This window comes from Onychostruthus taczanowskii, unplaced genomic scaffold (assembly GCF_017590055.1).
Source record: "Onychostruthus taczanowskii isolate IOZ18803 unplaced genomic scaffold, ASM1759005v1 scaffold103, whole genome shotgun sequence".
Classification (NCBI taxonomy): domain Eukaryota; kingdom Metazoa; phylum Chordata; class Aves; order Passeriformes; family Passeridae; genus Onychostruthus; species Onychostruthus taczanowskii.
In genome coordinates, this window is record NW_024496858.1 from 1,620,588 (window position 1) to 1,642,755 (window position 22,168).

The following is a 22,168-nucleotide window of genomic DNA, read 5'->3' on the forward strand; positions in this document are numbered from 1 at the left end:
CTCCCCAGCTCCTTCTGCAGAAACCTGGAGAAATGTAGTGTTAAACAGCCCCCCACTAAAAACACTTGCTCCCAAAAAGTTCTCCCTGGCCAGACAGACTGCAGGACCCGACCTGCCTCTATTACATTCCCTAGAACCACGAGGGGTTTTTCATGCATTTATTTCATGCACATCAAAGCCATCCAGAGCCAAGCCAAACACGGTCCCACATCACACAGATTTATCCACATCTCAATTTGTCTGTAATTAGACTAAAATCAGGCCTTGTGACTGTTAAAAAATACAATTATTTCCCTATTCTGATACACCACTGGTTAGCACAAAGTCAAGCTGCTTTGCATTAATACAAATTGGAGTTGTTTAAATCAGTCTGAGAACTGCAGGGTCATTTTCAGTCTGTTCCCAGGAACACACAGTCTGTGCGTTTGCCCAGTTTTTAGTTTATTCCTCCTCTGCTTTAAGTTTGCTCTGCATCTTTGACTGCAGCAAGTAGGGTTCATTTCTGCCTTGTTTACCACCAGAACCACATATATTTATTGCCAAAATCTCTGTGAAATGTAGGTATAATGGGAAAACCAACCGAAACACACAGGTTAAATTCACTGCAAACAAGTATCCCAAGCCAAAACTTCCCCAGATACTTGGTGGGTACCAAACACTGCAATGGTAAATCACACGTGGCTTGCTAAGCTTGCTCTAAGCTATTTTTCACTGTCATAAAAAAAAAAAAAAGAGATAAAAAAGAGCACCACTCGCAGCCAAAAGCCACAGGCAATGGAAAAAACCCAGCTTTTTTTGCAAAGCTGGCAGCTCCCAGGATTTTGGGGCAAAACCAGCCCACTGGCACCCGAGTGCAAGACGTCAGATCAGGACCAGCTGCTATTTAAAAGAAAACCCAAGGCATTCCCCCTAAACCTGAACTCCTAATTCGGGGAGACAAGGCCAGGAGGATCCTCACCCCAAAACCGCCGAGCGCGAGCTGCCGGGAGCGCGGGCACAGCTCCCCCTCCTGCCTCGGGGCGCTGGGGGTCGGGGGCTGGTTTGTCACTCACCTTTCATCCCACTCCCTTCCTCCTGGAATGTGTTACGAGCAGAAGGCTGATCTTCTAAATGTTCACTCCCACCACTTCCCGAAGAGGCTACACTGCTTTGTGGAGACAGGGGGGCATGATCGGAAGGGATGCACTGGGGTCCTCTAGCTCGTAAGTCCTCATGAGACATCCATCCATGTCCTAGAGGTTGGTTTGGCACATTCATGGGTGGGGTAAGGGACACAGAGCGTTTCAAAGGGCTGTGGTGTGTCTGGCCTGAGAGAACTGAAAAAAAAATAAAATCAAAGAGGTTATTCCCCCCTCGCGGCCCGGGATGCAGCAGAGTCCCCCGAAAAAAAAAAATATATAAAAAAAATCAAACGAAATTATAAAATGTGTGGTGGTGGTTGGCCATGGTGCCTGGGTGATGGCTTTGCAGCGCCCCTGAGCCCTACCCTGAGCTCTCTGCTTTGCCTCCTGGGAAGCAAAAAGGATGGGAGTACCTGCCCGGAGATGGGGGTCACACGAGCTACGCTGGGCTGCTCAAGGGAAGATGTTGTGTGGATTCCAGCTCTAGGGAAAAAACATCAATCCTGCAGTTCTGGAGCGAAAAAATCCCCAGGATGGGGATGTCCCACAGAGATCCAAGGGAAGCATCCCTGTCTCTCCCTTTGGGTTAGGAGCTGGCTTGTGCCCTGAAGCAGGAGCACTCACACGTCTCCCACAGTCACTGCAAGGGTACTTCTCATCCATAGGAATGTCTCAGCCTTGTGGAGTTCTACTAAAATCACAGGATTATGGGATGGTTTGTGTTGGAAGGGGCCTTACAGATCTCATTCTAACCCCCTGACATAAGCAGGGACACATTCCACTAGACCAGCTTGCTCCAAACCCTGCCCCACCTGCCCTTACTATGTTTTAAGTACTGAAAAAAAGTACTAAAAGATTGTTCTGTTAACAAAATTCAAATTCCATCACTCAGAGTCACTAAACTACTGGTTTAAACATAAACAGAGTGCATTTAATTTAACATACAGTTTTAGGATGCAAACCAGGGAAAATTTCCCTGCTCCAGGAAAACCTCAGGGCAGAGGGATTAGAATGACCTTTCAGCCTACAAGAAACAAAAGCAAAAACTCTTCAATTTTTCTTTCCAAACCAAATTTTTAAACTGTGCAAAACCTGGGGGAAATTCATTGTTCTCATGGCTTTTCCATCTAAAGCACCAAAGCCCTAAAGCTCCTTAATCCCCTTTTTGCATTTACAGCAGTTCACCAAAACCACTCAGACTCCTCTCCATGTTATTATTTAATATAAACGAGTCTTGGTGGAAAACCCCCAGCCAGGTGCACTATGCTGCAAAGGTTAAGCCAGGCTTAATTCCCAGCTCAAGCCTGGGGGAAAACCCACCATCAAAGCCATCTTGCTGACCAGGAGCAGCATGAAAATGAGGCAGCAGTGAGGTTACAAAAGGAGGGGAGAGAGAAACACCAGAGCACATTTGCATTTATTAACCACCTGCAATAAGCAGCTGGTACCACAGGCAGCTGCTGGACGAGGCCAAAAAACCTGTGGATTTCTGTAATGTTTAAATAATTCCTACTTCTGAAAGGGTTTTCTTTTGCCAACACATAACACTAACTCCACGCTCTGCAGGGAAGCACTGGGGTGGCTTATGGGGAAGAATTTGTTCCCTTCCCTTTTAAAAACTATACAAACATCTTCCAGAAGTCTCTTGGCAGAAAAGGATGTCAATGAGATCCTGAGATTGCTTCCACAGCAGTGTTATGCTTCCTAGAGCTCTGATGTGATGCAGCCTAATGGGGACATAGATGGATTTCAGAAGGTCCTGGGCAAGCTTTTTCAGCTCTTGGCTTTGCAATCATACCCCCAAACCAGCATCTGTACATGTCACATCACCCTCTCAGGAGAAAAATATATTTAGGATTTAAAACCCCCCAAAATATAACGGGGGAAAAATGGATAAATTGGTTAAAATGCATCACCAGGGCTGAGCATTGGCTCTGCACCACCCAGAGCCCTTCTGTGCCTGCTGCCCCCAGCTATGGTCACTCTGCCACGGGGAGAGAATTCACCCTGAATTTCTTGTAGGAAAAACACTGATTTAGGAAGTATTTGTGCCCCTCAGATGAAGGAGAGATGCAGGAGAAGGAGCAAGGAGGACTGAGGTTAATTATCCCCTTTCAGGAGGCCAAGGGCTGCTCTGCTAATCCAGCTCTTGCAGGGTGTGTGCAGACACTGGTACCCAGCAGTGCTTACACCACCCTGCACACCAGAGGGTATTTCTGGCATAAATCCAGCCCAGATTCCTTCACGAGCAGCAATACCCCTGCAAACTGCTGCTCTTCCATCTTAATTTTATGTCCCCTAATTAGAAGCTGGTGTCGGCTGAAGGAGAAATAATGAACTCCAAAGGATGGCCAGGGACAATTAGAAACCACCCAGTGCACCAGACAAAAATCAGTTCCACTTCTTTCCCAGAGATAATGCAACACTGGATCCAGGAGAACACGTTTTACTAAGCCAAATTTTTAACACTGGGTCCAAGAGAACACGTTTTACTAAGCCAAATTTTTACTGAACTGTGAGTCAGTTCACACAACACCTGAGAGGCAGCAGGGATAATCCCTCTGCAAAGGATGCTGCAAGTCCCCAGCTCCTTGAAACCACCTGGGGACCAAACTGAGATGATTTAAGAGCTCTTAGCACTGGCCTAACTTTAGGGTCTGCTTTTTATTGGTGATAATGTGGTTTCTTGCAACCCCTCTTACCCATTTCCACCAGCCCTAAAAATGCTGAGAATCCTGGGATGGCATCCCTGTTTTACTCTGTAATCCCCCAGGGGATTAATAAATGCCCATATTTATTATATTTATTAATAGCATTTATTAATAATATTTATTAATAACATTCCCATTTCCACCAGCCCTAAAAATCCTGGGATGGCATCCCTGTTTTACTCTGTAATCCCCCAGGGGATTAATAAATGCCCATATTTATTATATTTATTAATAGCATTTATTAATAATATTTATTAATAACATTTATTAATGTTTCTGCTTGTGGTCATGCCCTCAGCTTCTTGAAATAAGAGGATGTAGCTAATTACTTCCAAAGCATCAGTTTATTGTATGGCCTGACCTGAGTTTGACCACTCTGTGTGCTTTTTGGATGGTCCAAGGTGAATCCAGGGCTAAAATAAATGGTCCTGGCTAAAATGAATGGTCCACGTGGGCTTTAACTTCAGCAGAAGAAAACCAAGTGTGAGTTTATCACCTTATACTCATGCCTCCTCTTCTTTTACTATAAAAAATATTAAGCTTAAACTTAAAAAGGAAATCTAAAATGTTATTCTGGGCCAAGATAAGCTCCCAGGAGGTGGGTGGGCACGGCTGCCTCTCTGAGTGCTGTGAGCTGGGCAAACAAAGAGGGGAAACCACGGCTCCAAAGGGCATCCCACGCTGGCACACGGATCCCTACAGCTTGTAAGCATGCCCCATTTCTGGTTTAGAAGTGTTTTCCTGCCCTTTAGGTGCTGCCAAGACTCCACACAGGCACTGCCTGGTCCAGCTCCTTCCAAACTGGTGTCCAGTGGGACAGGGGTTGGAGCAGATCATGGTTTTCCCTGGAATCAGAGGGCTGGTGTTGCCTCTTTGCTCTGAGCAGCCAGAGTTGTGTTCAGCCCACACCAGCCCAGGTTTCCTTGCAAGAAACCTCTCCATGATTTCCAGACTGGGATCAAGCTCAGGGTAATACTCCCAGGTAAAAATAAAAAGCAGAGGATGGAGAAGGAGTGATGGCAACAAAGCTCCCCAAGACAGGAGGCAGCTGCTGACCACGCTGGGAGCATCCCTGAGGGACCACCCCCTCCCCAGGCAAATCTGGATTTATCTCAGACCAAACCCTGCCTGGGCTGGCAGGCACAACACACTTACAGAAACTCTGAGGCTGCAAGTGCTCTCAGCCCCTGAAGCCTTGGGTTTGGGATTTTTTTTTTTCCTCCCCCCTCTTTTCCCTTTTGAAGTGGTGCTGCCTGTTTTGGGAGGCAAGGGCTGATTTCAAGAGGGTTTTTGTTCGCTGAGGACCATGTGGAACAGCGTCAGACATTTGTGTTGTGGTTTCTCAGGGTTCTGGGCCAATTTTTTTCAGCCTGAGAAGGGAAAAGCCACCCATTCCTGTAATTAGAGCTGAGAAATTGGGCTCTGCAGGCAGACCTTCCTCCACACAGCGTGGGACAGCTGACAAGGTGCTCACTCTCCCTCTGCCCCTCATGAAATCTGGCTTAGAGTGCTGCAAAAGTCCTTGAAAGGAGACACATGGGAGAGCTTCCAGTGAGAACCAAACCCACCACTGGGAGTATTCAGAATGTCTCCAGTCCCCACCGTGCCCCTGACACCCAAAGGACCAGCAGTGGGTCCATACATCAGGTTACAATCCCAAATAACATCTTCCCCGTGCTTGCAGAAAGGAAAAGGCACTGCAAGGTGCATACTGAACTCTTTGGGACCTTCTTTTGGTTTTTTAAGCTTAAAATGACACTTGGCTGTTTATGGTGAGTCCTCAGGCAGTATCTGATCACATACAGCTCCTTTCCTGGTCTGTTGGTACCTGGAACAGCAGCCTGACCCCAAAAAGTGTGGATGTTTTAAATCCACACAAGGTTTTGTGCAGCCTGGAAGCTCCCCCATGGAGAGGGAACATTGAGCATCCCCCTCACAAAGCCAAGTTCAACTCAGTCCTCCCCTCTGCCTGCTCCTTGCTATCCCAGTCACGGCACATCCTCTCCTCCAGGAAGGCTTCCCCGTGCTGGCAGACCAATGCCCAGGGCTTTTCCAGCTTTTCTTTGCCCAGAACCCTTGGAAAGAGCTGCCAGTGGGTCACACTGCCCAGCTGGCACCCAGTCCCCTTCCTGGGCACCTCATTCACCCCCTCCCCACGCTGCCCCAGGCAGCTCCAGCACGGCCAGAGCACAACCTGATGGAACATTTTTCAGCTCAACATCCCCTAACCCTTGGAGCCTCCTCTTTGTGCCTTTTGTCCTTTAATCTCCCTGTGTTCTGTGGCTGTGACTTCTACACAAACTGTGTTTGCAGGAGCTGGATAATCCATGTGCTGGCCTCTGAACCACGGGCTGATCTAACCCATGAAGGGGTGAAATTCAGGGTCCTAAATGCAAGAAGCCACTGGGGAAAATGAAAACAGAGGTATTAGGAAATTTAACCCCTGTACCAGGAAAAAAACCCATACAAGCAGAGTGCTGCCTCGAGCAGAGAAATGGGAAGAGGCAGAGACTGCAGAAAAGACTGTCAAGCAAATCTTTTTTAAGAAATGGTGTTTTTAAACACAGTTTCCTGTTGAAGAGACTGGACAGAGAAACAATAACCCGTTTGTTGCTGCTCCCTCCGAGCAGCAGCGCCTGCGAGGCCCCATCCAGGCTCAGCGGGAAGGAACCCTCACAGGGGCTTTTGAAATTCCCTGCATGGCACAAACACACGTGGAGCTGCTGCTTGGCTCCAGCAGGAACTGCTGTGGCTGTTATTTACTCATTTGTGTGGCAGCAGGAGCGGGGCTGCATCGAAAGATGTGTAAATTCAGACCCTGGTGGCTCCGGCAATCTGACGGGATGCGTTTCTGGAAGGAAGCCCAGCTTGTCTCAGCAAGCAGCAGGAGCTCAGGAGCTGCTTTCAAGCTCCTTCACAAAATCCTGGGATGGTTTGGGTTGGGGGGGACCCTAAAGAACATCCAGCTCCACTCCTGTCATGGGCAGGGACACCTTCCACTCTTCCAGGTTGCTCCAAGCCCCATCCAACCTGGCCTGGAACACTGCCAGGGATGAGGCCACAGCTTCTCTGGGCACCCTGTGCCAGGGCCTCACCACCATCACAGCCAAGAATTTCTTCTTAAAATTAATCTAAATCTCCCCTCTTTTAATTTAAAAGTTATTTTAAATAAGTTTTAAAACTTACTATAAATTTAAAAGTTTCCCCCTTGTCCTATCACTATTAGCCCATGTAAGAAATCCCTTTCCCCCTTTATCAGCCCCTTCGAAGTTCTGACAGGTCCTTGCTTCCCACTAGAGCATCCAGCAAGGTGGGGGCAAGACAGAATAGATGTGAATCCAACCAGGATTTAACTCACAGAATGCATGGAATGGTGGCTCAGGGAGGTGGGAATGGGTGGGGATGGAGGATTAGGAGTATGTTGCAAGGAGGTGCTGCCCTAAACCACGAGTCTCTTTGGGTAAACACAATGCCCCAATGTCCAGGCCAATAAATGCATTTTTTTCTTCTAAACCTATACACAAACCACAGAAAATCAGTGTTTGTCCCTGGGGAATCCTGGTCCATTAATATCAAGTGCTGCTGTGCTGAACCAAGCCTTCCTAATTATCCCAGAAAATAGCTTTTGCTATGGGCTCCTGGGAGAAATTCCTCCCCTGCTCATGAATGAAGCCAGATAAACAGCACTGGGAGGCAGAAACTCTCCTTCCCAACGTCCTTTTCCACCCAAAAGGGATGCCCAAGAACATTTTCATTGCACAAGCAGCAGCCAGGGCTCCCCGCTGCCTCCATCCCTGGTCTGAGCAGCATCTCCCTGCTGAGACTTCCAACAGCATCAGCTTCCACCACACACTCCAGATGGAGAAACCCCTCCACCACTCACAACCATTTCAGGAGGCCAGCCTGGAGGATGTGCATCCTTTACACAGCAATGTGCAACCTGTGGAAAACTGGCAGTGAGAAATGAAGGGCCCTAAACCAGTCAAATAAAAGAGGTGAATGCCAAACCTCTGGAATTGCCCCAAGAAATTGGGATTCAGTAATCCCTAAAGTTATTAAAAAGCTGTGGAGTGAGAGCAGGGAGGCAGAGTATCTTTAGCAGTGACAAAATACATGGGGACAATGAGTGTCTCACATGATGTGCATCCCACAGTCACCACCCAGACTGAAACAGACCTGTAGCCTTTTCCATCCTTGCCAACTCATTTTGGATTTTCTCCTCCCTTACCTCTTTTTAGCCACTTTCACTCATTCAAAAAAGCCACCTACTCCCCCTCTCTTGCAGGCACCATGGCACAAATTTTGCAAGACAAACTCCTCAGTGTTTCAACCTTCCTCTGGCCTCCACCTCTTGGGAACTCACACATCCCCATCCCGAGCACCCTCCCCTTCCATCTGGGCTGGCTGTTCCTTATTCTTATTCCTTCTCCTCTTTCAAAAGCATAAAATCTTACCAGTTTCAGGAGAAAAGAGAAGCCTGCTGGGTCTCCGAGGCCACCAAGGGGCAAACACAGTATCCAGCTCTCCCCACAGAGAAGATGCAAAAGATGGGACACCCCATGACAGGGGAATGGCATCTCACTGACAGAGGGCAGGGTCAAATTGGATATTGGGAAGAAATTCTTCCCTGTGAGGGTGCACAGGCCCTGGCACAGGGTGTCCAGAGAAGCTGTGACTGCCCCTGGATCCCTGGAAGTGTTCCAGGCCAGGCTGGACAGGGCTTGGAGCAACCTGGGATAGTGGAAAGTTCCCTGTCCATGGCAGGGGGTGGAACTGGATGTTCTTTAAGGTCCCTTCCAACAGAAATCAGTCTGGAATTCTAAAATTCTATGACTCCCAAATCCTGAGCCCTGCAATTCTCCCCAACAATCCCCAGCAGCAACAGAACAGCCACGGCTGGCATCATAAACCAAGTATTAATTCTTTCCCATTACTGCTCCAAATTAGCTCAGCTCAGCTTTCCACCTCCTCTACATACCCACAGCAGATGCATCCTAAAAATCTGCCTTCATCATCCTCCAAAACATTCCTGATTGCTCAGATATTGCCTCGCACTGGAGTGATGGCACAGATCCCTGCGCCAGCTAACACGAGACCGCATTGCTCAGCAAACAGGGGGGACTATGGTTACAGGAAAACATCAAATCAGAGCCACCAGCCTGAAATAAAATTGCATAACGGATGGGAACGGCAAAACTTGAGGGGAAAATAAAACAAAATTTCAAAAAAAAAAAAAACCAGCTTGGAGGCTGCCAAAACTGAGCCATTGATTACAGAGCATTTGATCCATTTGCATGCAGAGAGCTTTGCTTTGGAGCCGAGATGGAAACAGTCTTAATATAGCTGGAGAGAAAATATCCTCCTTGCACTCTCCTAACTGCACTTTGATAGGAAGCAGCCACAGAGCAGATGGTGCCTATATATAATCACCAGACCTATTATCCCAGCCTCTTTTAGTAATTTGAAGGATGTGATAACCACAAGGAGAGCAGCAAATATTCCCCCTCCCTCCCTCCCTTCCCCTGCTAATTAAAATATCAAAAAAAGAAAAAAAAAAGAAAAAAAAAGAAAAAAAAAAAAAAAAAAAAGGAAAAAAGGGGGAGGAAGCTATAATTATGGTAACAAATAAAAGAATTTCCAAATGAAGTAAATAACTATTTTGTGCACTGCTCCTTTAAACCAGAAGTCAAAAGTTAATGAAATAGCAGCGTGTTACTGAGTCAGGAGAACACAGCAAGTCCCAGTGCAGTGGGGAAGGAGACTGGAGACACTCCAGATGAATCCAAACCACAGCACTTCCATCCCTCCTCTGTGCCCTCCTGCCACTTCTCTGCAGATGCTGTGTGATGGTGGGGGGAAGGAGAGCTCATCTCTTTCCATTCCTCTACTTGCCTAAGCCTGGGGTTGCACGGATTCAAAGGATGAGCAACAGGAAGGGGATTCTCTCCAGGGGTTTCTTGCTGCATGAAGCTGCTCAGGAAAACATCACAAATGTGATTTTAGTGATGCTTTGAGAGAAGGCTGGGGAATGGTGGTGTTGGGATGAGATCACAGAGAAGCAAGAAAGGTTTGAGGAGGGAATTACTCCTAAGGCCCTTAACAGATGTAAGTTAATAGTGGAGGTGCTGAGGAACATCCCTGGCTCCCAGACAGAGCCCTCAGTCTCCTGCTGATGGTTCCAGGGAGTGATACAAAGTTCAGAGAGGAACCCACAGGTGCTCATGGGGTGATGGCAAAAGCAAAGCTTCCCTCAGGAGAGCACCAAGCTCCCATGCACTCCCATACTGTGCCTGCATCCAACAGGCACCAGGGCAGCTGGAAAAACACACCCAGCTCTAGGAGGGTCCATCCATCAACGAAACCTCCCAGAGAGAGGAGGCTGCTGAGGGGTCTGAGAGAATTACTGGGGCTGTCTGACTGCTCCATGACCCCGAGAGCATCCATCAGCTGCCCTGGCAGCTTCTGCGCCACTTCCAGGTCAGAAGCACCATTCAGTGGTGACAGGAATCCCAGGGACTGCAGGATACACACAAAACCATTGCTGCTGCTTCCTAGCATCCATCCCTGAGACACCCAGACTGCTGTAAGGAAAGTGGAAGTGGCACCAGAGCCACAAGCTTCAAACTCCCTCCATCCCAACCTGTGTGTCAAGGACAGCGACCTACCCTCCTGCCAAGGACAAGCAACACAGCAAAACCATGGCAGGCATTCCCTGCCCTGAGCACCTACAGTCAGTGATTGCACTGGGATTTCACCAGCTGAGAGGGTGGGAACATCCCTGGGTGCTGGTGGAACAGAGATTCCCAAATGAGGTGGCCTCATTCCAGCCAGGGAGCTGCAGAGCTGCTCTGCATGTGAATTTGGGAGCAGTGCTCTGTAAGAGCACAGAGCCACAGAAGGTGCACAGTTAAGGAACCCTAAAGGATCACTGAATCCAGGTCCTGGCCTTGCACAGGATATCCCAACAATCCCATCCTGTGCCTGAGAGTGTTCAAATACTCCTTGAACTCTGTCAGGCTTGGGGTTGTGACCACTTTCCTAGGAAGCCTATTCCAGCGCCCAGCCACCCTCTGAAGGAACAACCTTTTCCTGATACCCAAGCTAAACCTCCCCTGGCACAGCTTCATGCAGTTTCCATGTGTGAGTACAGACCAAACCTAGCATAAAGAAGGTCTGGAGGAAGGAACTGTGTGATCCCAGAGGACACATGTGTGACATGCCCACTTTGGGGACAGCCACATGTCTCTGGCTGGCACTCAGTGCTCCCTCTCCTCCTCCCCATCCCTGCAGACCAACCACCACCTCATCCATGGCCTACCCACCCCAGGGCTTACCCAAACCCAGGGTTTGCAAGGGCTAAGGCAGCCTGGAGCACACGGATTATTTAAGTGCCTGGAAGCACCATGTGGTGTCAGGAGGGCTGGTTTAGGAGCACTCACAGGTGTATTGACCACACATGGTTTATGAGCCACCCTTGGCATCATCACCTGCTGCAAGTCACCACAGAGCCCAGACAAAAGATCTGCTCTCCTCTTTCCTTTTGGAGACCCTTCTGCCTTTTGGTGACATCTCTGCCTCCAAGCATTGTGGCTGATGAGGGGTGAAGCAGAGGAACAGCCACAAGATCTATCCTGCTGCCCATGTGAAAATCCACTTGCCAGAGCACACCCATGGGAAACATTCTCCCTTTGCTGCCTACTCCCTCTGCTTGGCAAGCAGGGATCCCTCACTTGCTCCAGCAGGACCAGCACATCCCAAAAGCTGTAGGCTGCACATATGCCCCATGTTGTCACTTGTTCCCAGGTGAGAGCAGAGCGGGTGTGGCAGTGAGGACCCTGCTCTGTGCTGATACCTCAGGTAACATCAGCTCTGCGTTGCTAACCCCAGCCCCACGGAGCCATCTGCATCCCCCCACAGCTACCCATAGCCTCCCTGAGCCACCCATATTCCCCCAGAGCTATCCATACCCTCCCTGAGCCACCCATATTCCCCCAGAGCCATCCACATCCTGCCACAGGCACTGGAATCCCCCTTGAGCCATCTGTGTCCCCCAGAGCCATCCACATTTCCCCAGATCCACCTGCATGCCCTGAGAGCCAACAGCTGCTGGTAAGAGACTTCTCCCCATGGCTGCAAGGATGGGCAACCCCATGGGCAAAGCTGCCTGTGATCTGCAAATGAAATGAATGTTCCAAAATGAACAAAATAGGATGATCACTCTTCCAGACATCCTGAGCTCAGTGGTTGATGGGTTACTCCAAGTCACCCTGTGAATCTGTCTTTTTTGCCCTCCCAGTGCAGGTTATGATGTTTGGAAAACAGCAAATAGGCTGATGAGCTTGGGTGTCAGGCTGGAAAGCCTGTGGAGATGACTGAAGGTGGAACCTCAGCATCACAAGGACCTTTGTCACTCAGCCAAAGACACAGTGAGAAAAGAGATCCTTTGGGAGCAAAGAAATGAAGGGAATGCGCCAAACAGGCTCAAAGGAGGATCCAAATGGGCAGGGGCAGCTAGTCTGAAGTCTCAAGGCTAGAAAAGAAAGGGACACTGGCTATAAAGCACACTCAGGAGCAGGGGCAGATCTTTCCCAGCATTGCTGACACCTCAAAAGGACATTGCTCTCGTTCTCCACCACCACTTCCATCTCCAGTGCCTGATGGCCCCCAGGGTGAGGTGGGTGACCACCCATCTCACTGGCTGAGTCATGGTCTGCAGAGCTGTGGGCTGTGTCTCCCAGAGACAAAGAGCTTTGAATTTATAGAGGGGACAAAAATTCTGTATCTGCTGTTCAGTGCTGGAGTAGAAGATTACAGATGGACTGGATGATCTTAAAGGTCTTCCCCAACCTAAGTGATTCTACATTGTTCTCACTCACAGACCTGCTTGCTGCTGTACTGATGTACATGGATTTCAGCAAGTAACTCTGCTCACACCTGCTCTCCTCATACAACAATTCTGATTTCAAGATACAGGATTAGCAAGATTGTGTAGCACTGGGAACCTGACAAAGTGTGAGACTTCTGGAAGTGTTCTCTGCCCGTTGTGTGTGACACTAGAGGGCATGAGCAAGACAACAAATGCCCCTGGTCTGCCACCACTGAGAAGCTCAAGTGTAATAAAGGCCAACGAGCTTTTCTCAGTCTATCAGTAAAAGAGAAGAAAAGCAGACATGAGAGGTGTCCCCAGCTGGCAGGATGAGTGTCAGGGTGCCAAGTCTCAGCAAGGCCAACTGAGCAACAATTTTCTGAAGGCAATTCCAAAAGCTAATCCACCCCCGGCAGGAACAGGACATTTGTTTGCTTCACTGCTGTAACCTCACTAAGACTTTTTCGTTTTCTCATGACATGTTTTGCTAAGCCTGCATGGGAGGAAATGTGTTCCTCTGTGTGAGGCAAACACAGGCTGTGGACACACAGTGCCTTCCCTTCAGCTGTTGCTGAAATCTGCACAGAGGACAACTTTGAAGCTGCCCATCAACCCAACAGAGATCAGGGTGGCCCTGTGGGTTAAAAGATGCACTATCCCATTACCAGCTCAGTTTGGGTACCAGGTATGGCAACAGGGCTGTCTCCAGTGGCAGGCAGAGAGCTGCTGCACAGCAGGGTAGGAGAGGAAGAGTCAGGAAACCCTCACTCTGTTCATGGCAAGAGCTCCCTTGGTGTTTGTTCCACCTCAATTCCCAGATGAACTGGGGAGAGCTCCAGTATATTCATCTGCCCTCTCACTGGGGATTCTGTAACTGGAGCAAATGTTGGCAAAATCCTGTAAGCCATGTCACACACACATGTTCTGACACACAGCAGCTGTAGGTCTGCCTGTAGGGCAGGATCGCAGAAATACACAATTGTTTGGGTTGGAAGGGACCTTAGAGATCATCCAGGACAATCCCTTGCCATGGGCAGGGACACCTTCCACCATCCCAGGCTGCTCCAAGTCCTGCCCAGTCTGGCCTTGGACACTTCCAGGGGCAGCCACAGCTTCTCTGGGCAACCAGTGCCTTACCATCCCCACAGAGAAGAATTTATTCCCAATATCCAGTTTAACCCTGCCCTCTGTCAGTTTGAACCTGGGCTGGGATGCATGGAAGGAAGAACCCTGATTTATTTCTCTTCAGCTCTAGGACAAGCTGGAGATTTTTTTTTTCCAGGACAAGAAATTTGTACAGGTGAGTACTTCTCCTCCCTTGCTCTGCTTGCACACCTTCTCTCTGTAGACAAACACCACCAGTTTTCTGGCAGAGATTCCCATGGGAAGGGTGTAGCAGGCCTGAGCACCCAGCATCTTTCCCATTTGTGCAGGAGTGGAAGGGTGGCTCTGCTGGTCCCAGGACCTCTCTGGGGAACCCAGGCACTGCAGTGACACTGAAACACCAAAGAGTGCAACATCCCTCCAGTATGAACACACTGCCAAGGCCTGGGATTCCTGCTCTGCGGGATATTCCCTGGCAAGGTCTCTGACTGTATCTGTCCCTCACTGACCTGTGACTTTATGGTCCAGACCAGTGTATGTGCAATCCTCCTCCTCAGCACAGCTAGTGACAGACCCTCCTTTGCCTCTGCACAGATTCCCTTCCTAGAGGGTGGAAAACACAGGGCTAAGCTGTGCTTCCATCTGACAGCAAATCCTGCTGTGCCATCAGACCATTCCCGGGTGGAAATGGTCCCAGTTGCAGGGGTAGGGAAGGGGCTGGAGCCCCCACTCAAGAAGCTGTTGGCAGCTTTGAAAACAAGCTGCTTTCCTCTGTCCTTTCAGAGTTTCCAGGCCATGTCTCCATCACAAAGACGTTGTGCAACCCCAACATTTTGCAACTGCTGCCTGACCTGGCCACAGAGGCAGCACTCCAGGCTTCACCCTGTCCCCACGCCGGAGCAGCTCCAGCCTCCTCCCTGCCTGTGCTCCCCAGCCCATGCCAAGGCTGTCTGCACTCCTAGCATGCCAAAGCCTGGTTCAAAGCTGCATCTCAAGCTTTGCAGGAATTGCTGATGCAGTGGGTGGGAAGGAGCACATGAACATCACAGAATCCAGAATGGTTTGGGTTGGAAGAGACCTCAAAGTCCATCTGGTTCCATTCCTCTGCCACGGGCCAGACACCTTCCATTAGACCAGACTGAAGACTCATCCAGCCTGGCCTTGGACACTTCCAAGGATGAGACAGACACAGCTTCTCTGGGCCAACTTCCATTGTCTGGGGTGAGTCCATATCCTCTGATCACTCCAGACCCAAATTCATCACTTAGAACACTGGTCCCACTCCTGGAGCACCAGTACTCTGGTAAATCCAGAGTGACTCCTTCAGAATATTCCAGACTCGCCTCTCCTCAAGCCTTGGCTAAACCTTGGCTAACCCCTGTCAGTGCAGTTATGGGAGAGCTGGAGATGAACCAATCCTGAACCAAATCTCAAAACTGGAGTCTTAGGTCAAGTCAAAGTCAAGGACAGCACAAAGCAAAATATCACATGAGCTTCAGCCACCTGTATTTCAGCCCTGTGCCAGGACAGCATTAAATCTCCTTGTGCCACAGCACCAGAAGAACGTAGCTCAGGCAAGATCACCACATCACTGTTCTGGGAGAGACTTTGCCCCATTTTGGTGTCAGGAACAGGCAGAGCCTTTGCAGGGATGGGTCAGGGAAGGTTGAGCCCTGCAGGGTGTTGCTGGATTAAAGCCTCTGCACGGATAAACACCTCTGAGTAAGAGGGAGAACTTAAAACTAATAACAACACTAAAACCTAAACAAACACTAAGGAGTTGAGGGCTTTGCTTTGGAATAAAAGATTAATAAACATATTGATTGAGTCAAGGGGCTGGGACAAAGGCTGACAGCCGTGTTTATTTTTTAGCATCTATCTGTGGACTTACCAGGCTTTTGCCCAAGCCAAATATTGTGTTAAGGAAGTTTATGAACTGACACATGAAGTGTGGTTGGGTCATCTCCAGCTCAGCCCACGGTTGTCTGAGCATGGTGCCACCAAAATATGTCTGCAGGAGTCACAACAGCTTAACACGTGGGCCTAAGCTATCACTAGCAGAGGATGATGCAGCCAAACAAGTGGCAGAGACTTGAGGAGGAATTCAAGCAGAAGACTGGGTGAAGGTAGGGCTGTTGGCAGACCCAGAGGTATTCCTGTCCCAGCTGCTGCTGAACACACCAAATTCTGAGAGAATTTAGGAAAAAAACAGAGTGCCGCAGCAGCTCAGGCACTGCAGTAGTTCAGCTGTTGCCTCAGCTTTGGCATCTTGTGCCAACACCCGGGGACCACAATGGGCAAGGGGTGGGTCAATGCTTCTGCTGAGACCTAAGTCTGAGCACAAAAAGGCTCAAAAACCCACCAAGGGGTTTGTGGGAGAGTCTTTCAAGACCTAACACTTGCAAAGTTGCAGCCATTGTCAGCGATCAACCTGCTGCACCCACCACACCTCCCTGCTTCCAGATCCTGACACGAGGAGCCAGACCCCTTCTGAAGCCTGTTTCCATGGTGTGCAAAGCCTCTGAGCCACCAGGCATGCAAAAAACATATGGAAATTCCCAAAAAAATAATTCTTGGAGAGGTTTAACAGACTGACTGCAAGTAGATTCGTGGGGTTTTTCTCACCCTGCCTCCTTGTTAGACCCTTCCCATGCAGCTCAGTCAGCCTGGAACAGCCTCACAGCACAGGGTCTGGCTCTCAGAGAAGCTGAACATCACACAATCCCACAGCAGCAGGAGCTGGGGGCTTCACAGACAGACGACTGGATGGGAATGATGGTTTAGAGTCTGTGGAGAAGCTGAGACCCTTCTGTTAAATCCTCACCTGCCTGCAAGGATGAACACAGGAGAGGCAAGGACCAGGGTGCTACAGCAATAAACCCAGAGCTGTGTTTCATATTGCTGTTGGTTTGAAACACCACTTTAAAAAAAAAAAGCAATTCTTACAGGAGAGAGAAAAGCCCAGAAGTCTTAAGTGACCATTTTAAAGCTTTTAGCTATTTAATTGTGGCTTTCCACACTCTGATAAAGAAACCAGGGCTGCTGCCACAAGAAGCCTCTCCTCCCCAAAATGCTCTCTGCATCCCTGATTTCTAGGAGATGCTGATAAAGCATCTTGGAGAGACTTCTGAATATGCCAGAGTGAAAGAGGACATGCAGCAAAGGTGACAGAGAGAGTGGGTGGGCAGGGGAGCTTCTGAACCCCACTGAGAAGATGCTGTATTCCTGCTCTCCCAAAAAAGGCTCACAGGTATCAATGGCTGTTTGAACACCACTTGTAGCTGCACTACAGCTTCACACAAAAACCAGTGCTGGACAGATCTCCAGTCACAGAGATCTCCAAGTGTCCAAGCCTTGGGCTGGGCTCTGCACCATCCACCAAAGCCTGGCAAGGTCTCCATGGGGGAAGAACCACCCAGCTCTCCTGGGAAACACTGAGGACTGTCCATTGAACTCCTCAATCACCACCAGCTTCACACCTCTGCTCTGCAAATACAAGGGAATCTTTTCAGATACCCTGAAGCTGGTGGATTCCAGCTCTGCTTCCAAAACTTTTGCCTGCACTCAGGGTCCCAATCCCGTTTCTTCTCAGTAAGTCCTCAGCACACTTTTGGACTTGCCTCAAGGCCCCCCAGCTCACTTTTGGACATGAAGCATCAGTTTCCTGCTTGCTTTAGGCACTCTTGAAAACATGAACTGTAAATCTACACAAAGCTGCATGAAACACAAGGGCTTCCCTTCAGTAAGGCACATTTTTTTCTCTAACTTTTTCTTACTCTTTGCTGTTTTTCCCTCCCCTCCAGCTCCCAGTTCTTTAAAACCCCACAACACTAGAAGGAAAAAAAACCAACCCAACAAAGCAAGCAGGAAATAAAAAAAAAAAAAAGCAGGTGAGGCAAGGGGGGGAAAAAAAAAACAAAAAAAGGAGTTTTCTATGGCCCAGATGAGTTTAACCCCTCTGCTAACCACGCCAAAGCAGGGGACTGTCCCCAGAGCCTCCCGTGGCTACTCACTGGTGCTTGTGCTAGTGCCGATGGTGTTGATGGTGGTGGGGACGGAGGAGGAGGAGTAGAGGGGCAGGTGGCCGTTCTCACAGGCCAGGCTTTTGTCCTGCCAGCTGGAGGCGCTGACGCTGATGCCGGAGTCCCTGGAGTTCTGCCACCCGTTGAGTTTGTCGTCGGAGTTCTGTCTTTGGTGATAGTAGTGAGCCTGCCCGTAGTCCACCGAGTCCGAGCGGCCGCGGCCCTGCCCGCCAAAGCCCCCCGACGACGACGACGACGACGATGTGCGGTCCTCCAGGTGGTTGAGCCACATGGCCAGGGCGCTCCTGTCCTCCAGGGAGGTGGCAGGGTGTATCAAGGCGTAGGAGAGCAGCTGCCTGCTCTCCTCGATGTGCTGGTTGTGCTCGATGGAGTGCGCCAGGATTTTGGGCAAGAGTTTCATGTACTCGACTTTCGCCTCGATGTTGCCGGGTTTCAGTAAAGGCAGGTGGGTTAACAAGAGGGAGATCACTTTGTCCTTGGATTCCTGCTGCCACTGGTTAATGATTCCTGTGGAAGGAATAAGGAGGGGGGGAAAAAAGGGAGATTAATGAGAAATTGAAAAACAGAGGTAATAAAGAAATAAGCGGGTCCTGCCAAAATACAACATGCCAAAGGGATTTGTGCATGTGTGGTACCACAGCATGAGCATCTCCTTGGCAAGGGGGTCACCACCCTCCAAAACCATTGTCCGGGCAAAGCTTGCCAAACTGGACGCCAAAAGTTTCCAGTTGCCCAGGAAAATCACTGAAAAAAACCCAAATTATACCCAACTCTATGTGGGAAATGCATTTATAGCCGTTTTCCAACTCTACTGCTGTTGCTCTTATTTTAAACAAAATCACCATTTGGCCCAAATTTTTCATATTGTTGCAGATAACAGAAAATACTACACAAAAGCACTCAGTGGATAAAGCTAACCTTTCAAAAGAACTTGGCTGGAAAATTGAAAAGGTCAAGATTCACAGGAGGTAACACAGGAAAGAACCACAGAGGGAAGAAGCTTTCCAGAGGAAACACAATCATCCATCCAGGGTGTTGGTGCATCCACCAGCCCCAAAGGAAAGGAGGGAAGGGCTCAGCTGAAGCAGCCCCAGAGCTCCTGTTCCTCTGTTGGAGCACAGCAAATAGGAGAGGTTTCAGAAGACAAGGAAAAAAAAAAAAAAAAAAAAGAAACCTAGGGGTTAGATTTGCAGATTCTGCATTATGCAGAAGGAAAAGTCAGGGAATTACAAACTGGTCACTTAACTCGAACTCCTGGAAAACTGATGGAACAAATAATGAAACAACCTATTTGTAAGCACTTAGAAGATAACAAGATGATAAGTGACTGCTGACACCCATTTGTCAAGAGCAATTTGATTTCCTTCTGCGACAGAGCAACTGGGCTGTGAATAGCTGGAGGAACAGACAGTGCTGTATATCTTGATATTCATTAGGTGCTGCTGCACATGGCTCCCTCAGCAGCACAGCAGAGAGAAACTGCTCTAATGTGGGCACACAACTCATCTGAAAAACATATGGAGGGAGCTGGTGGTGCTGATTCACTGTCAGACTGGGAGGATGCGCTGGGCAAGGAGACCTGGCCTGGGCCTGGCAGCACCCAGAATGTCACTGGTGATAAGGGTGATGTGATAAATGTGATCAGCATGCAGGTAGCGTGCTAAGAGAAAGGAAAATACTCCAGGGAATTGGACTAGAGGTCAAACAGTGTTGAGGATTCGAAGGGGTGGCATGAAGCTGGGTCAGGGGAGGTTTAGATCAGGAAAAGGTTCTTCCCCCAGAGGGTGGTGGGGCACTGAGGAGGCTCCCCAGGGACTGGACACAGCACCAGCCTGCCAGAGCTCCAGGAGAATTTGGACAATGCTCTCAAGCACAGGATGGGATGTTGGAGTGTCCTCTGCAGGGTCAGGAGCTGGACTTGATGATCCTCGTGGGTCCCCTTCCAGCTCAGGATATTCTATCAGGCTTGGGGAGATGTGAAAGAACATCTGCATGAAGCAGGTGCAAACATCTGCATGCAGGTGGGAACAAATGTCTGTGCAGCACAAGATGGGCAAGAGCCTGGCTTGGGAAGCAGCACATCAGTCAGATACCATGCTGCACAGAAAAGCTGCACCAGGCAGCCTGACCCTGGCTGAGAGGTGAACACTGCCATGGGCAAGCTGCTCTCCACATCTGCTGCTGCCCTGGGAAATGCTGGAGTCACCATCTCTGGAGGGATTTAACAGCTGTGAGGATGTGGCCCTTGGGGACATGGGTCAGTGGTGGCCTTGGCAGTGCTGGGGGATGGTTGAACTCCGTGATCTTGGAGGAAATTTCCAACCCAAACAATTCTATGATTCTCTGACTTGAACTGCAGCAAAGATGAATGAGGTTGGACATGAGGAAACTGCCTTCTGTAGGGCAGGATGGCCCAGGACACTGTGAGATCTCCATCACCAGAGGTTTCTCTGGAGAGTGATACCAGCTCCAAACACCTGCCAAATCTACCCAGACCAGCCATAAGACATTCCCAGCCCCAGGGCAGTCTCTCCTCCAGTCCAGTGCTGACCAAACCCCTCTGTAAAGCCTTCAAACTTTCAGCCCTGTCTTAGGCTGTGCTACAGGAGCCACAACTGAGCTCTGTGGTGGAGAACAGTACCTCCTGCTTGCTTTGAACATGCTGCTCAAATTTTCATCAGGTGAAATGCTGAAAACATCCCCCAAAACTCTACGTTCTCTCTCCCTGTCTGCTGTCTTCAACCCGTTCTGTACAGGAAGCTGCTCTAAATCACTGATTATCCCTATAGCCTCTCTGTGGTTTTGAGTAGGATAACTGAACCCACACCACTGAAGTGCAGATCCAGATCTCCATCTGTAGGATCATTCATCAGGAAATCAATATCCAGCTCAGGATATTCTGTGACCCAGGAAATGGACTCTACGATCCATGTGGGTCCCCTCCACCTCAGGATATCCCATGATTCTATGATTCTGCATGACCCATGCTGCCAGCCAGCAGCTAACCCAATCCTCCCACCACACCTGACCCAGAAGAGAGATATTAAAGCAGCAACTTCTCCCAGTTAGGGCCAAACTCTGTCCATCAGTTTCCTGACATGACTGTGGTGGTGAGCAGCACTCACCCCTCCACATTCACCCTCCCAGTTCCAAGGCATGCAACTATTTTAATAGCAAGCCACTAGATGGCTTGCTGGAAACACTGGAGACTCTCCCTGGAACTTTCTGCACTGGTATTTACTTCTGCACAGAGCTCCCCCTCCTCCAGAGCCACTTCCTGAGCAGCCACAGCGTGCCCGAGCTGTCCGGTGCCGAAAGGAGCAAGGGACACGACGTGGCACAGCTCTGGTGGAGAAGGAACTGCTGTATTGCAGCAGAGGGGACTTTTGATACTCTGAGTGTGTTCCTGTGCCTGTGGGAATGCTGTGAGGTTGTTTTGGTGCTAAAAAAAGGGGATTTGGGAGAGCAACACTCAGCAAAAGTGATGCTGTAAAGGATGCACGAGTGTAGTGGGACTCAAGGCTCACCAGTGCATATCCATATTTTCCATATGCAGATGTCCCTGCTCCAGGCAAAGCTTCCTGTTGGGATGAATCTGATTTATCTGTCCCCTCTCTCTTAGCCAGCTGCCTGGTGAGTTGAAAACATGTCTTATTTTCTCCCATCCTCCTGCAGAGAGGGATGTCACACCCCGATATTTTATCATTGCTCTCGTGGTGGTTCAGCAGCACTTTCAGGCTGGCACAGCCAAACCCCAGCCTGGCACCAGCTGGGATTCTGCAGCAGCTCAGATAAACTGAGAAATCAAAGATCATTAAAAAAAAAAGGCCTGAAATGCACTGCTCAAAGAAGTTGGTGCCACTTAAAACAGGAGCAAAATACAGGTAGAAAAAGCCGAGTCTGGTGTAAACTTGGTGCAGGAGAGGAGGAGGAGGAGGAGGAGGGAGGCAGGTGGCTGTGGCTGGGCTCCTCCTCCTCACATGGGGGAGAGCTGAGCATGAAGGTCCCCACTGGGGAAACACAGGATGGCGCCAGAGCTGCTTCTTGGGAACTTTGCCTTGGACCTCCAAGAGATTTGGGGGTTTAAACACAACCCCAGAAGATGGAGCACTGACCCAGAAGCCTGCGGCTGCTGAAGGGCTGGGTGCCCCAGCCCAGGCAGGAGCTGGTCTCCTTCTCAGCCAGCAGCAGGATGTGCACAATTAAACAAAAATGGAAAATAATTAGATCTGAAAGAGGTTTGGCTCTCTGTGAGATGGGGCGGAAGGTCAGGCTTAATCCTATCTGCCAGAAAATAGAGGGATCTGGAGAGGGCAGTGCAGG

At 49.4% G+C, this 22,168-nt stretch overlaps 1 protein-coding gene across 5 annotated transcripts in view; it reads right to left on the reverse strand.

Annotated features, from left to right (window-relative positions):
* Positions 1 to 22,168, reverse strand: part of SAMD4A (sterile alpha motif domain containing 4A) — a 96,494-nt gene that overhangs the window by 19,007 nt on the left and 55,319 nt on the right. For 3 of the 5 annotated variants that reach the window (XR_005953282.1, XM_041413042.1, XM_041413029.1), the window contains exons 3-4: positions 17,816 to 18,352; positions 1,053 to 1,316 (exon numbers count right to left, since the gene is read on the reverse strand). Coding sequence is in view for 4 of the 5 variants with exons in the window: in XM_041413042.1 (XP_041268976.1) it covers positions 1,053 to 1,316; positions 17,816 to 18,352 (801 nt within the window). In the remaining variant the exon portion in view is untranslated. The remainder of the gene's footprint in view (positions 1 to 1,052; positions 1,317 to 17,815; positions 18,353 to 22,168) is intronic. The other 2 variants (XM_041413059.1, XM_041413050.1) reach the window with 1 other exon arrangement.